We start from the raw sequence: 15,244 nt of genomic DNA on the forward strand, positions 1-15,244 counted from the left end.
CGGTCATATTTTCTTATATTCTGTGAGATGGGCGGGGCGGTGTATATTGTATATTGGGAGGTGGGCGGGACTCGAGATCTTGTTCTTCTTTTCGTCTTTCGACTATGTTCCTGGTTGCCATGGAGAATGTTTTAAAAAGAAATAGTGATATTTGATGAGCTTTCGTCATTTTTCTTTTTTTTTTTGGGTTTGGTTGTTTGTTTCTTCCCCCAAAATGCCTCTGCTAAAAAAGGGACAGCCTGCAAAATGTCCCCGTGCGCTAAACTGACAGAGAAGTGACGAGAACGAGACACTGACGGAGGGGGAGAGGGAACAGGAAGCTGTACAGTGCCAAGTTATTGTAAATATACACACACACTTTACTTTGAGAAGTGTCTCCTAAAGCAATATCTTGAAAAAATGGATTTTGTTTATTATTGTACTTGTACAGGACTCAGCCCTAAATGTATTATGGTTATAATAATGATAATATTATAATTTCTTCCGTTTGTATTACTATAATGAAGACACTTGAGCTTGGAGGAAAATGATTATTCTTTTTTTCTTTTTTCTTTTCTTTTTCCTTTTTAAATGTCCAGTAAATCTCACCGTAAACGTCCCGACAACATAAAAAACTGAAGCTGAGTTTTCATTGCCTATAAATGAAATTCATCTATGTACTGCATGAGCGAGAAGAATGTCAAACGGACACAGAAGGCATTGGGACATGACAGTGACTGAGCGACCACAACCTCCGTCACTGACCATTGTTAATAATATGACTTTTTAAAGGAGAAGCGTACTCCTTGTTTTTTGCTGCAAAGTGTTGAACACTAAAAAAACAAACCAACATAAAAATGTTATGATATTTTTTAAATGGCGACAGAAACAAAAAGTAAAGCTGTCAGCCCGATATCATGTTATTATTATTATTGTTATTATTTTTATTTTGGGGTTTCACTTTTCTTTCTTTTTCTTTTTGTTTTGTTTTTCGTTCAAATAGGAAATGGTTCCGTTTTGTGATAGCGGTCATTGTATGATGCTTGTACTTGTGTTTGTGTGTTTTTGTGTGATTTGTTTAGTTATTTTTTAGACAATCACAAAATAAGATGCAAGCATTGTAAATGGCAGACTGGCGGACATTTTGTGATGTGTACAGTTTGTCAACAAAAAAAAAAAAAAAAACAACTTCTTCCACTCGTTAAAAGTTTGTAATTATGATTCTTAAGTCATGAAAAATGCTGTTGGTTTTTACTTTTTGTTTTATATTTGTTTTTTTTTTGTTTGTTTTTTTTGTTTGTTTTTTTAATAAAAAGCACTACATTATTGTGAATATACTCCCCCGTGTTGTTTTTGTTTCACACAAAGTTTATTTTATGGGAAGCTAATGCTGATTCACAAAGAAAGCTTTTAAAACACTTACGATTTATTATCCATCTTCTGTGGAGCTTCACTCACCTCAAGTGCATGTCTTTACACTGCGGCAGGAAAAACACAAATGCGCAGGGTGAAGATGCAAACTCCAGAAAGAAAAGCACTCGAACCGTTTTGGGTAATTTTAATCATTTGCTGTCAAACACATTTTTAGTTCAGAGACCACGTGCTGTCCAATTTCATCTTGAGTGGGCCAGAGTTGTAAAATAGTGCCATTTAACTAAATCATACAATTAAATTGTGGTAAGATAAGATGATGGGATTATGTAAAATAATTGAACTTTCATTAAGCTGGGAACTGAAACGTGTTTAGATCCATGGCTCTCTGAAAATGTATGTCATCTTCTTTCAGTTAGTCATTAATGTGCCGTGTGGTCCCACCAACTAAGTATGAAAAGAGAAATATTGTTCATTGAGTCTAAGAATGATGACGAGGTGACTAAGAATTTTCTTTGCTCTCTTGAATGGAAAAAACCCCGCAAACTTATATTATTTTTCCACACAGTAGACGTTCTCGCTTATGTTCAAACTCTCGCGATGATACAGAAATATCGCGATACTTCCGCCAGTGAGCCCGTGTCTGTTTCCATAGTGACGCCACAGACGCTCTTATTTCTATGTTCAAAACAGATCGTCGGGGATCGAAAGAGATCACAGGAGAGGCAGGCACACACAATTTCGGGAATTTTCATGTGAATATTAATTTTCCCGAAACAGTCTTCGTGGAAACACACAAGAATGTTGAGAAGAAAACAAAACAAGGAGAAAGAAGAGGCTTTGAAAAATACAGGTAAATAAACTAAATATTGATTATTATTTTATCAGCAGTATTAAGAAAACAAGGTAGCAGCCTCCTGACTGGAACTACAAGTCATTTAACACTGTTCAGTTTGGAAAACTCATTTTCCAAATATATCACAAAAAAGAAAATCAAAATTTGTATAATTGAGGATTTTCTTGCCCGTTTTGATCACCTGTATGTCATTGTTTCTTATACAGTACTAATTACTGTTGATATGTTTTCATTATAAACAAAATTAGAGAATTACAAATAGATAAACTTCTTATTTTAGAAAATCGTCATCAATGGGGCATAACTTTTTTTTCAAATCAATGTTTAATGTACTTTATGATAGTGAGAAACTTTCAATTGTGTGCTCCTTATCTTTTTTTTGTGATATATTTGGACTTGAAATAGTGGGATCATTAATATAAGAATAAACTGTGTTTTTGTGATTCAATTACAATATTTCTATTCCCGTGAAGATATTGTGAAGAAAAGAAAGCTTCCAACCAATAGTCAAAGAAGCACATCCATTCACCTGAAATTAAAACGAGGTTAGCATATAAATTCAGACTGAACGTTTAATTTTCTGTGAATTTTATTCATGCTGTGACATGGTAACGCCTAGTTTTCACCCCCTTCCCATACTAAACTGTGTTGTCCTTCATTACAGATGAAACACTGCCTGTACAGACCTTTGGTAAATAACATTATTCATCTGTTGTCCTCGGTTTGTTGACAGTTGTGTGTTAAAATCCTTCATCTCACCATCCTGCAGATGAATATCGATGTTCGGGAAATGTAGAGGTTGACTTTCCTGCCCTCTGCGCTCTTCTGGGTATAAAGAATGTCCTCGATGTCAGCGTCAAGCAGCCAGCATCTGTTACCTGTGAAACTAAAGGTGCATACACATCGACATGTTCTGCTTGTGCTGCATCAACGCACATCATTTATGTTTCTTTCTTTTCATCATCTCTGCCTCCTTTCACCCATTGACATTATCATTTCACCCTCACAAGACAACCAGCGTCAGAATAAAGCTGCGTCCTCCTGGTGTACGCCCTGTGTAGAAGTGATGTTGGAGGACGAAGGCCCCCACAGTGCCAAGCACATCAAAATCCCTGGTAAAAAGTCAAGTTTACGTTTCTGTAGATATCGGAAAAATTTAGAAGTATCTTTGAATATGATTCTTTTTTTTTTTTCTCAGGTTGGAAGTTGAACGAACAGACTTTCCAAGCGCTGCTGAAAATGTTTCCCTCTGTGAGCCAGCTGCAGATCCTCCAGTGAGTAATGATAAGGTGCCGCACGTAGGAGCACTCTTGTTGCAACTAACTCTGTTACTGCTGTCACTGCTTTGTTTCCTGTTTGTTTTGTGTGATCACGGCCAGTTTTTGGCAGGCAGGACTGACAGATCAAATGGTGATCTCCCTCATGAGCACAATATCTCAGTGCTCCAGCCTCAGGTGAGCACATGCTGCTGTCATTCAAACAAAGAGGCTTTGTTTTGCACATTGAAGACATGTGCATTGGCAATGGGGAACGGGAACGTAAAATTGAGTCAGAAAACATTGTAAAGTGACCGAGAAATGTCGTCTGAAGCGGTGGGGGCAGCAGCATAAAGCCTTCCTTCTGAAAATGTTACACGGCAGAACCTTTTCGTTGTGACTTACTAACTCCTTCCCTTCCCTTTGCCTTGTGTCAGGGTGGTGATGCTGGAAGGAAACCCTCTCCCCAAGCAAACCTTCCACCATCTTCTCTCTGAGGACAGTCTGTGAGTCACCCAGCCAGCCAGCCAGTTTTCTTCCTGCAGGTTTTACACATGAAACTATTTCTCTCTAACCTTGCCGCCCCCATGTGTCTCTTTGCTCCAGCCTCACTCACTTGTCCCTGAGAAACAACCGGATAGGAGACGAAGGTGCTCGTCTGATCGGCTCCGCCCTCTCAACCACCGCATCGGCTAACAAGAATCTCTTGTTTCTCAATCTGGCTTTCAATTCCATCGGTGATGAAGGCGCTTCACACATCGCACAGGTATGACGCGGAAGTGGAGCCACCTTGCTCCCGTTTCCTCCTCGTGACTTCTGAGGTGGTGTCTTCCTTCTGTTTTGCCTCCCAGGGCCTGCGCTTGAATCGCACATTGGGTATTCTGTCATTATCCAACAATCAGATAGGAGACTCGGGAGCAGCTCGTCTTGCTGAGGTATCTATTTACATCAAAGATTCTCACTGACACATAATGCATTTAAATGAGGGAGTTAATCTGTTTTAAATCATATTCCACTGATTACATGCTCTTGTGTAATTTTAGAGGCCTACACCGCTCATTGCTTCCATTTCCAGGTCCTGGGTGAATTTGCTCTGACTCATGAAGAGGTGGTGGAGAGGAGGAAGATGCTCCTGCAAAGAACCCAGTCTGTAAGGGTGGAAGTGTCCAGCATGGAAAAACCAGTCACACAACCTATTAACCAGTCCTCCTGTGTTTCTGCAGTCATCTCCTCGGGTTGATTCTGCACAATCCTCTGCTGTCCACTTGACCTCGGTGTCCAGCAGCACTTCGCTCAGTGTCAGGAAGTCCTCCGCCAAGAAGAAGGTCACATGCTGCCTGTAAATCTGCAACGTCATTACATCATACTCATATACTTCTTTATATGTCAAACCACAGGATATATCCAGGAAAGAGGACAAACGAGCTGCAAACAAAGACAGCCAAAAGCCCCACAAGAACTGTAACTGCTTCCATTGCACTCAAAGAATGATTCCCTGACAGCAGCAGGTGTGTTGATCTTTTCCTGTCTTCCTCCATCTCTCCCAGCTCAGGATATGAAGAGGCCACACAGTAAAGGTGGGAAGTCAAGGGCCAAAGAGCAAGAAGTGACTTCACTGGAGGTACTGGAAACACAATTGAAAAGAATAGAATAGAATAGAATAGAATAGAATAGAATAGTGCAATATAACTATAATTTAACATATTTAATATGTTATCATCAACAGGATAAATCAACTGCCCTGAATGAGGTTTGTGTGTGACAATGCGCTGCTACAAATTCACTCTTGAAGGTTTAGACTCTGACGTTGGCCCTCTGCATGTTGTCCTCTGTGAGCAGGCAGAAGAGGAGATAGTGAACCCTCTGCTGGATCCGTCGCTGTATCGCAGGGATGGTCAGCTCCTTCTGCCCGGAAACTCGACCTTGAGCTCCCTCAACCTGGCAGGTCAGAGACGGCCGGCTCCACCCCAACACATCAAGCCATAACTCTCAAGTGACAATGTTGAAGATGCTGCTTTTTTTTATGTGAATGTTTTTACCAGCTCGTGAGCATCTTTGTGTGTGTGTGTGTGTGTGTGTGTGTGTGTGTGTGTGTGTGTGTGTGTGTGTGTGTGTGTGTGTGTGTGTGTGTGTGTGTGTGTGTGTGTGTGTGTGTGTGTGTGTGTGTGTGTGTGTTGGTGTGTGTGGGTGTGTGGGTGTGTGTGTTTGTGCAGGAAACAGAATCACAGAAAAGTCGCTGCCTCTGTTTCTGGCTTTACTTGAAGTGAAAGGTGAGGGGCGAGGCCGTCCCCGCCTCTGTCTGCAGGTTGGTTTCACTGTCACACTAATTCATTTCATAACATAAACTGTCCAACTACTGTCATTACATTTGGTTACTTTAAATAGTTTATTTTGAATCCTTATGAGATGTAACTGATCAATGGATTCAAGTGATTTCTTTTCTTTAGAGAAAGGGGTTTTAGTTTTTAAAAGTCTGCACATCAGGGATTTTCCTTGCTTGCATGTGAAATGTGGAATATTTTCTCACAGTCGATGATGAATATTCTGATTTCTTCATAACAGAGGAACCTCTTCCCACCAGAATGTGAGTGTTACGTGAAGATCTCTGAACTGATGGCGACCACCGATGAAGAAAACACGTCTGAACAGACCGGAGAGGATGGACAAGAGGAATCGTGCTGAGCTCCTGCTTTACGTTTTTACCAATAAAGATGTTTTCCTTGGTTGTTACTGTGTGGTGTGTGTGTGGAATACACCAGCATTTGGTATTGGGCTGTTGGGTGAGCTCAGCTGCAGGGATGAGTGGTAGGATGTCTCAAGGAAGAGTGTTTGGACACGCTGTTTGCACATGCTTGTTACTGATTAACTGATCCCATTTCCTTCATACAAGCAGCAGCTGGCTGGGGAGAGAGGAGACGCCTCAGTCAGACAGAGAGCACCAGCTGTGTGAATCTGCTCGATCAAAGGCCAGTCTGTAAAAGCCTGCATAGTGGGAAATAAAGACTGAAACTGGTCTGACTGTGTGCATCTGTTGCTGGGATCCCAAAGAGCGGCCTGAAGAGAGTTGTTGGGTTAGAAAACGGGGAGCGTTACAATGGTGAGATAAGATGATGTTCGAAAGACCTCAAACACCAGATAACATCACTGATGATGTGTCCAGGTTGCAGCACAAGTTGTATCACAAGATTTTATACCAATACCGTTAATGTTCAATTAAAAATGTAGAAAGATTTAAAAGAGTAAGATGAGGAAAATGTATTCAAAGTCAATGTAATAGAAGTCCTAATCATACAAGGCTGCACATGACTGCTTTATTATAATCCATCCATCCTTCTTATCTTCGGGTGCAGGAGTTAATCCAAACTCACTGTGAGTGAAGGCAGATTTACTCTGGACAGGTCATATGACAGACAGACGCTCACACCAATGAACGGAATCTAAACTAGCCTCTGTTAATAATATCTAGGACTTGATAACAAACCAGGAGCAACTTCTGCCGGGGCCTTGTCACTCCAGAATAACCAGCTGGAGAAAATCCTGCCAGCCTCATCAGTGTCCTCTATTACATCTTCATCATCTGTTTGTTTTTTTATCTAACTAAAATCTGTCCCAACATAATGCTCTATTTATACTGTTTTATTTTGGGTGGTTTTAAATTGAGTTGTATCTGTTGTACTGATTCGTTGATGTGAAGGATTGTGTTACGTTGTTTTAAGGAATGCTACATAAATTACACAAATAACGTTAATAGTACATTTCCTCTAAGTTGTTGGTGTATAAAAACAACTTATGCATGTTTATTTATGACTCTGGAAACATAAAGCTGGTTTGACCTGAGAGGTCTGCGTGATTCATAACAAAAAGCAGAACATCGGACCTTTGCTGAATAGAGATCATGTGTTGAAGTTAATTCTCTGGGTGAAAAGAATCCAGTGCAAATAAAAAAAAACCTGAGATGAGACTTACAAATCCAGTAACGACTGTAGTCAGCCACCGTGTGCATTTCAGATTTGTAATTTCCGACTAACTTGAACGCGCCATGATTACGGAAGCCCGCAGGCTGCTGCGCTTCGCTGCAAACAAGGAGGCAGAGACCCCGGACAGCACGCAGGTGCGCGGTTTAAATATCCAGCCTTCACCGCACCGGAGGCGGCGTGGAACACTGAAACTAGATGGCTAAAGTTCCCGGAGTGTGCGGTTGACGTGTTGTGGACGACACATCTGGGAGGAAGCCCCGAGCCGCTTCTCCCAGCGCCGCCGCCGCCGCCGCAACCGCCGCCGCCTCGACTCCCAACCTCCGCCGAGATGTCAGCGTTCTCCGAGGCGGCTCTGGAAAAGAAACTGTCCGAGCTCAGCAACTCCCAGCAAAGTGTGCAGACGCTGTCCCTGTGGCTCATCCACCACAGGAAACACTCCAAGACCATTGTCGGTGTTTGGATCAAGGAGCTGAAGAAAGGTGAGTTTGCGTTATAAAAGCTCGCTCGTGCCTCCGGCGGCTAATGCTAGCTCACTGTCAGCAACAATGTCCTCACAGCTTTGTCCCCGAATAACCAGGAGGTCTGGTGACAAAACTGGGTTCCATCTATCTAAGATATCTTATCGTCACAATAATGAGGGGTGGAACGTGTACTCGCAATACTGCAATGAATTAGTACAGTCCTGGTGATGTTTCCTCATACTTGAGTTCAATCTACTGCTCTTTAAGTATATTGAATCGAATGCAGTTAAAAAGCATTCGATTTGGGACGATTTGCGCAATCTGCCGATCACACTGCGCATATAAGGAATCCTTTATTTGCCTAAAGATCTGTGGAAAGCTCTGCCGAACCCTCGCGCTTGGCGCTTGTCAATCCACCAGTGCTTGCAAACGAACCGTCAACCTAACTTTAGCCCTTAGTGTTTTATGATCGACCAATGTTTGTGTTCTAACCCTAACCTCTTCGGGATCAACCAATTCTTGCACCCGGACCCTGAGCGCTGCACATTGGACTGACACTTGTGTCCCAAACCTAACCCTTAGGATTGTCCATTGTCTGTGTCCTAACCCTAACCCTAACCCTAACCCTAACCCTAAACCTTAACCTTCAGAGGCTTAGTGAAATCTCAACTCTTGAGGTTTCACGGAATCTGCAGCCAAACTACAGACTCCGAGGAGGCTACTAAAGTCCTATTTACAGCACTGAGAAAGAGGGGATATTCACAAAGCTTCCTGAGAGAGACCAGACAAACTGGAAGCAAAACAAAGGGACCCCAAAAACACCCACTTATAACAACATACTCACATTTAAGTGTCAATGTAAACCATAAGATCAAGAAGAACTTTGAAGCCACCCAAGAAGAATACTCCACATTAGGCAAATACAAAATCACATGCGGTGCCCAGTACATATGAGAAACAGGAAACTCAATCAGAATTTTGCATAATTTGCACAACTCAACACAAATACAACATTAAGAACAGAAAAATAACCAACACGCTTGTTGTCACAACACTTTCTACATCGTGGCCTAAAAGCACTGACGGTGAGCGGCAAACAGCAGAACATAAACTAGACACAAAGACCAAGACAACAGGCAGAAAGGAGCTGAATTCACACACTAAATCCCCAGCACCCAACTGGCCTGAACACACATTAAACACAAACACCTCTTCCAACTCTGCCACCTGCACTGAGGGAGACCCAGACCCAGGAACAATCTGGATGGCCCATACACCCCCTGGGGCTTCGTTTCCATGTTTTATATTGCATCTGAACACATTAATACCCTGAATATAATAAAAATATTCCTCATATCCTGAATATTTAGGATTAGATGATCATTGATGTGATTATTTTCCCAACTCCACATCTTTTTAAAATTTTATTGTCGACTCATCTTGTAAAATCTTCTGCGGTTCAATGACCTTATTTACTTTCATTCGATTCCCGATATGATCTCCCCCTTTGATTTTATTTGCATTCATTCATGCATGTTCACTGCAGGTTTGCGGTTGCGTGTGGTTTCTTATCTTTTGATGACTCATTCTGATAGAGGAGGTTTTCAGCCAAAGATGATGATATGTACGTAACAGTTGGTATTATCTCTTTTTATTCATTCCTGTGGTCGGTCCAGGTTTCTCTGAACTGAGATCCAAGATTCAGGAACTGGAACCAAATGTTTACACGTGTAACACACAAACGGTGTCTTTAGAAAGTCCAGTTAAATTAAGATCAGGATGAAATGGTGAAACTGTTCACACTGAACACAATCTCTGAATTCTTTCTAGTTTTAAGAGTTCCCTTTCGGAACAGTATTTCTTGCTGGACTAATGTGGGGTTCGTCTGCAGCCGTAGCTATTACGAGCACACTTCTCCTCCGAGTGCTAATCAACAAGCTAATGATATCTCAAGTGGAGGGTGTATTTTGGGACCGTGTCTGGGGAATGAAGGGAGAGTTGTGAGCCGTGGGGACAGAGACCAAACTCTCCGGAGCTCAGTCCTCAGCGTCAGCTCTGGCCTGTCCAACAACAACAACAACAACAGACGTTTACGTCAATAATTCATTGGAAGAGACGGCGGCTTCTCCTACGCTAAAAGTTGCTCGTAATCATATAACTGCAGATTAAGCAAATGATGATCAGCACAGTCGTCTGCATTGAAGCCTGCCATCACTCTGTTTATGTTTGGACCTTGTAAATCGTGGTAAAATGACCTCCAGCGTGTCTATTTTTATGTTCGAACGCATGCAGCTCAAGTATCACGCAAGCTGACCTTCCTGTACTTGGCCAACGACGTCATTCAGAACAGCAAGAGGAAAGGCCCCGAGTTCACCCAGGACTTTGCTCCGGTCATCGTCGATGCATTTAAACACGTAAACAGGTGAGATTTCGGCTCAAATCCGAATTAAAATAAGCACAAGAAATGACTGTCTGCTTTTGGAAATACTTGAAAGTTACAGTTCAATATTAGATTTATGCATACGGATATATAATCCGTCTAAACGACGTCTTTCTTGAGATTCAGGACTTTGTCTTCCAACCCTGACATCCGTCAGACGGAGCCGTTTGACCTGCTGTCTGTGTTTGTGTTTGTCCAGAGATGGCGAGGACGGCTGTAAGAAGCAGCTGGGTCGGGTTCTGTCCATCTGGCAGGAGAGGGCCGTGTACGAAAACAACCTGCTGGATCAGCTCTCGCACGTCCTCTGTAAGTCCACGCGACGCTGAAACCGGCGTGACACTCGACCACCTCGCCGGGTCTGCGCATCACGGCTGATGCTGAGGAAAGCGAGCAGACAAAACTCGTCTCCCGTTCCTCGCGATTAATTGTTTTTTTTGTGTCGTTTCAGACGGAGAGAAAAAGGCCAAGAAGAGATCGTATGAGGAGATCCAACCGGATGACGAGGGCTTTGCCTCTCAGAGCTCCCCGTCCGAGCCCCCACAGGTCTCAACTTTCATCAAGTTCTCTTGCGCCCCGTTTACACGACAACGAATACGAGTGTTTCCGTAAAACTGTCTTCACTTTTGGGGCGGTCCGTTTACACACGACACCGGTGTTTTTACACCGGCTCCCACGGTGGAAAGATTCTTTCACGGTCGCTGTTCCCTCCTGCAGAGACTGACGGAGGCTACGAGCGCCCTTACTGCACATGCGCGTGTCTCCACCTGTCTCTCCTTCCTTCTGCTCATCCACTTGTAAACAAACACGGTGGACCTGTAGTGGTACGCCCCGCGGCCCATATTCTAGTTTTATCGTCCAGATCAGTAGTTTTATAGTTGAGACTCTCTCCTGATAGCATCCGATGCGTCATCAGTCCATACGGAAGTCGGGTTTACTCCATTTTCTTCACGTCTATAGCGTATTGCTCTCTGCACACATCACACACGTTACAAAATCAAGCAACAGCGCCCTCCAGTGGCCCGGCATACTAACTACATCGTTGTCCGTGTATCCGCTGCTGCGGCGTAAACACCTTTTTTTTTTTTTTTTTTTTTTAAACGGATTAGGTGTTCACACATCAAACGTTATCGTGTAAACGGGGCCTAAATTTGTCGGTGTTTTACTCGTCGCTGCAGTATTTGAATGTCCACCCACCCCCGCCCCCCCCCACCGCCCCGCACGTGTCCTGCACGCTCTCCCTCAGACAGCAGAGTTAATTCGAGCTCTGCAGGAGCTGGAGAACGCCGCCTCCAATGACTCGGTGCTGCGGCAGCGCATCTCCTCCCTTCCTGCCGAGGTGCAGGACTCGTCGCTGCTGCACAGGATCACAGGTCGGTGGCTGGACGCCAAGTGGGCAACACAGACACACACGCACACGCACGCGCACACACACACAACTCGGTGAAGTTCACTTGTTTTTCTGAACATTCAGCAGCACACTGAGATATAAATATAGCTCAGTTTAAAATAATGTCCTCGATAGTGTTTGTTGTTTTCGTTGAGCAGAGCGTTGACGTTCAGGCCAGCCCTTTAATTGTCTTAAATAAATTATACATCTTGGATGTATAATTGGAATATTTCTTCCAACCAAAGTATCACGTACACATTTATAAACGCAGAGAACAGTTGCTCGGGTACCGACTGATCGTCAAACCGAAAACCTTTATCCCCTCGCGGCTGTGTCCTACTTCCCATCAAGTATTTATCTTCTTGAGCAAGTATACAGCGAACAAGTTCAACAGTAAAACAAATGTTCAGTCTGCTATGTATGTTTAAACTGAAGATAAGAAGGCAACAGAAAAAGAAAAAGAAAACAAACACGCAAACCCCGTTGAAAGAAGGTGGAGGAAGAATTAGATGCATAAAAGCAGAACAGACTCGTCTTCACCTTGAAGCCTCCCCATGAAATGAAAAATAAATCTTCACAGCTTTCATCTTGTGTCTGTTTTTTTTAGTTCCGTCGTCTCTTGACCTGCCAAGTAAATGTTATTTTAGTGTTTTTCCTCACAACTTTCTGCCTTTTCTATTCCCGTAAAGCAAAGTGTGGCTGAACGAAGAAAGCTTTAGAAGAAGTTGGTTCCTGAACTCTGCGTCCATCCCATCCAGTGCGTCGGTTAAATTCTAGGATCAAACTTCTGTGTAGTCGTGCGTCTTACTGCATCTGGTTGACTTTATGTATTTTAGGTGTATGTAGGGAAAGTTGGCTTGAACATGAGCGCCGTGCCGAGAAAACTGCTCCGATAGAATCCACCTCGAACCGATCGACTCCCGGCTGAGCGGCGGTGGCGACTGACCGCTGGATTTAAGCCTGGTGTCCCGCTCTGTGTTTCTGCTCTCCGTGCCTCAGATAAGGAGTCGGGGGAGCGGCTCTCCCGCCTGGTGGAGGAGGCCTGCATGCTGCTCGCGGACTACAGCGGCCGCCTGGCGGCAGAGATCGACGACAGGAGGCAGCTCATGCGCACGCTGACCGTCTTCCTGCAGAGCCAGAAGGACGGCTTGGCCCAGAACGAGCAGAAACTAGAAGTGCGTAATTAACTTTTCTTTTTCTTTTTTCCCCCTTCCTGTCGAATGCTAAAAAATCGCCGGTGTTTGTCTCGTGCTTCTCACATTCGTGTCATGAGTCATTGTTATATATATTTGCATTTTCCAATATATTGCCTGCGTGCAGTCAGAACATCTGGTCGTAAACTCAGTCTGGACTTGGAATCCAGAAAGTACATGAGAATGTTGCAGCCATGTCAGGATTGCCATCATCACGTTCTTTAATTTAGCTCGGTTTGCGCGGCATTTCCTGCTCATCAGGTGAGTATCTACCAAAACAACTTGTGTCGGATGTTAATAGGTTGTTGTTCTCTCAGGGCAATGCTTTTTGGTTTTTCTTTTTTTTTTTCTGTACTGACACTATCTGTGCAGCCTTCGTCCACAGGAAACCCAGAGGATAAACAGTCTCTTACTTTGTGTCTTCAGTCCTCCAAGGCGTCTGTAATAAAAACAACCCTGAAAATGAAAACTGGAAATGATTTTGTGATTTCTTATACTTCGCTTTAACACTTTCACCTCAGCGCGGTGAAGACGTTCTACACAAGGTGACTTGTTTAATGACGGCTGAAAGGTTTATTTAGCTTCAACCAAAAGTACTTTCTGAAATCTGACTAGAAATATTGCAATTTTGAGTTAATTATGTAGAATTGGCTGAGGTCTTACATGCATTGAACACACACACACACACACACACACACACACACACACACACACACACACACACACACACACACACACACACACACACAAACAATAGTGCAAGTTCAGATATTTGTTTCTATTCAGGATGAAGAAGTTGAAATCCGTTTTTTGACAGGCTTTCAGTTGTCCACCTCCCATTACTCGGTGTTCACACGCCACACGTCATTCAGCTCCTCACGTTCTCTTACTTTAATGTTGTCTACCTCAGAGCGGCAACAAACTCTTACTGCTCTATAAGTGTGTTCTCAGGAGGAATCAGAATCAGTTATTCGTGGTGTTTATAAAGCACCACAAGCTGAGAAAGACTTAAAATCATATATATAAACACCATTTTAATGCCTTGGCCTATGCAACATCTCATGAAAAGTATAAATAACAGCAAAACAAACTTAAATGAAGGTTTTTGATCAGAATTGCAAACTTCACTTTGACATTACTCGGCGTGCCGCGGACTGAAAGTCATTTTCTAACTAGTTAAATCTTCCGGTTACATTATGTGTGCGCGTTTCTGAAGAACTTGTTTCCACTGCTTTGCTCTCTGGGCTGTTAATTCACTTTTCTCTTGTCAGGCTGCACAATCTTTGACAAGACTTTTTTTGTGGCATTTGTTTTTAGGAATACAAGCGTAAGCTGGGGAGGGTGACCCAGGTCCGGAAGGAACTGCGATCACGTCTTGGCAATCTTCCAGGGAGACTCTACAACTCTTCAAACTGAAGTCTTAGCTCTCTTGCTACGGAAACATCTCATGTCTCTCTGTCCCCAAACTCCGTCTTCATCCTGTTATTTATCTTCATTTTTTTTTTTTTTTTTTTTTTTTTTATAAAATCCTTTTTTTTTTTTGTCTGTTTGCTCATCCTTGGATTTTTAAAAAAGTAAAACACTGTAAATTTGAATTTGTAACCTCGAGACACACACTCCCATGCATCTTATAATCTAACTTTTACCACTTCAAAGCGGTATGAATGAAGCTGGTGGGATATTTTTGTATTTATAGTGACTTCAGATAATGCACCAGAGTGTGATCCTGCATAATAATTTGCAGTATTTTGCATCACTATCATGGCTTTTCTTTTTCTGGTTTTGAGAAATGCATTTGTTTCATGCTGAAATCATTCACTGGGAAGCTTAGCAGGATGCCATGTTCTTTAAAACATGTATTAATATCACCCTCAGATGGTCCACTGGTGTCACAAGCGTGTAAAAACCTGATCCATGTGTTTATATTACAGTTTGCATGTAAATATGGTGGAGCAATACCTGCTCCTTCTCATAAATGCTTATGATTTGTATCCGTTATTCAACATGACTGTGATGTGAAGTCTCCTGTGTACTGGAAAACAATGTGTGAGGGAGTGCGTTGTCTTGTTTACTGTGGTGCATCACTGCTTTATCTCTAAATCTCTCGAATGCTGTGCAGATGCCTCACACAGCTTAAGAAGTGCCCCAGTTTCCAGAGCCAGACTTTACCAAAAAAAAAAAAAGTTTTTTTTGTTTTTTTTTTTGTAAATGTGAAGCAAATGCTTCTTAGACACAAATAAAACCTAAAAGGCAAACATCTTTCCCGCCTGGTCTGCAAATTTGTTGATTTTAGTTGCAGTAAATCGATCTGACCGGTAGATGGC

General features: G+C 42.7%; 2 protein-coding genes across 3 annotated transcripts; both read left to right on the forward strand.

Moving 5' to 3' along the window:
- Nucleotides 1-2,009: 2,009 nt before the first annotated feature.
- lrrc71 (leucine rich repeat containing 71) lies at nt 2,010-6,188 on the forward strand. Of its 2 annotated transcripts, XM_080485049.1 has the most exons (18): nt 2,010-2,203; nt 2,680-2,751; nt 2,871-2,897; nt 2,976-3,098; nt 3,217-3,321; nt 3,405-3,480; nt 3,586-3,660; nt 3,900-3,968; nt 4,069-4,228; nt 4,314-4,397; nt 4,538-4,612; nt 4,686-4,787; nt 4,860-4,923; nt 5,010-5,083; nt 5,189-5,212; nt 5,302-5,407; nt 5,676-5,767; nt 6,025-6,188. In XM_080485049.1, exons 1-18 carry the CDS (start codon nt 2,152-2,154, stop codon nt 6,142-6,144), a joined length of 1,500 nt encoding a protein of 499 aa, XP_080341175.1. In that variant the 5' UTR covers nt 2,010-2,151; the 3' UTR covers nt 6,145-6,188. The 2 variants fall into 2 exon arrangements, with proteins under 2 accessions (XP_080341175.1, XP_080341176.1); XM_080485050.1 differs by lacking the exon at nt 2,680-2,751 and having other exon boundaries at nt 2,013-2,203.
- A 1,319-nt stretch (nt 6,189-7,507) lies between these two features.
- LOC308122641 (regulation of nuclear pre-mRNA domain-containing protein 1A-like) lies at nt 7,508-15,179 on the forward strand. Its single transcript, XM_080484607.1, has 7 exons — nt 7,508-7,918; nt 10,193-10,322; nt 10,540-10,646; nt 10,789-10,883; nt 11,584-11,710; nt 12,727-12,902; nt 14,238-15,179. Exons 1-7 carry the CDS (start codon nt 7,768-7,770, stop codon nt 14,334-14,336), a joined length of 885 nt encoding a protein of 294 aa, XP_080340733.1. The 5' UTR covers nt 7,508-7,767; the 3' UTR covers nt 14,337-15,179.
- The last annotated feature ends 65 nt before the right edge of the window (nt 15,180-15,244 follow it).

This window comes from Lipophrys pholis, assembly GCF_963383615.2.
Source record: "Lipophrys pholis genome assembly, chromosome: 17".
Classification (NCBI taxonomy): domain Eukaryota; kingdom Metazoa; phylum Chordata; class Actinopteri; order Blenniiformes; family Blenniidae; genus Lipophrys; species Lipophrys pholis.

Excerpts from the sequence above, each read along its gene's own strand:
- LOC308122641 (XM_080484607.1), top strand. The coding sequence starts at position 7,768 with ATGTCAGCGTTCTCCGAGGCGGCTCTGGAAAAGAAACTGTCCGAGCTC. Across the intron at positions 10,884-11,583 it reads CCCCGTCCGAGCCCCCACAG|ACAGCAGAGTTAATTCGAGC; the intron begins GTCTCAACTTTC and ends GCTCTCCCTCAG. Across the intron at positions 11,711-12,726 it reads GCTGCTGCACAGGATCACAG|ATAAGGAGTCGGGGGAGCGG; the intron begins GTCGGTGGCTGG and ends TCCGTGCCTCAG.
- lrrc71 (XM_080485049.1), top strand. The coding sequence starts at position 2,152 with ATGTTGAGAAGAAAACAAAACAAGGAGAAAGAAGAGGCTTTGAAAAAT. Across the intron at positions 4,229-4,313 it reads GCGCTTCACACATCGCACAG|GGCCTGCGCTTGAATCGCAC; the intron begins GTATGACGCGGA and ends TTTGCCTCCCAG. Across the intron at positions 4,924-5,009 it reads CCAAAAGCCCCACAAGAACT|CTCAGGATATGAAGAGGCCA; the intron begins GTAACTGCTTCC and ends CATCTCTCCCAG.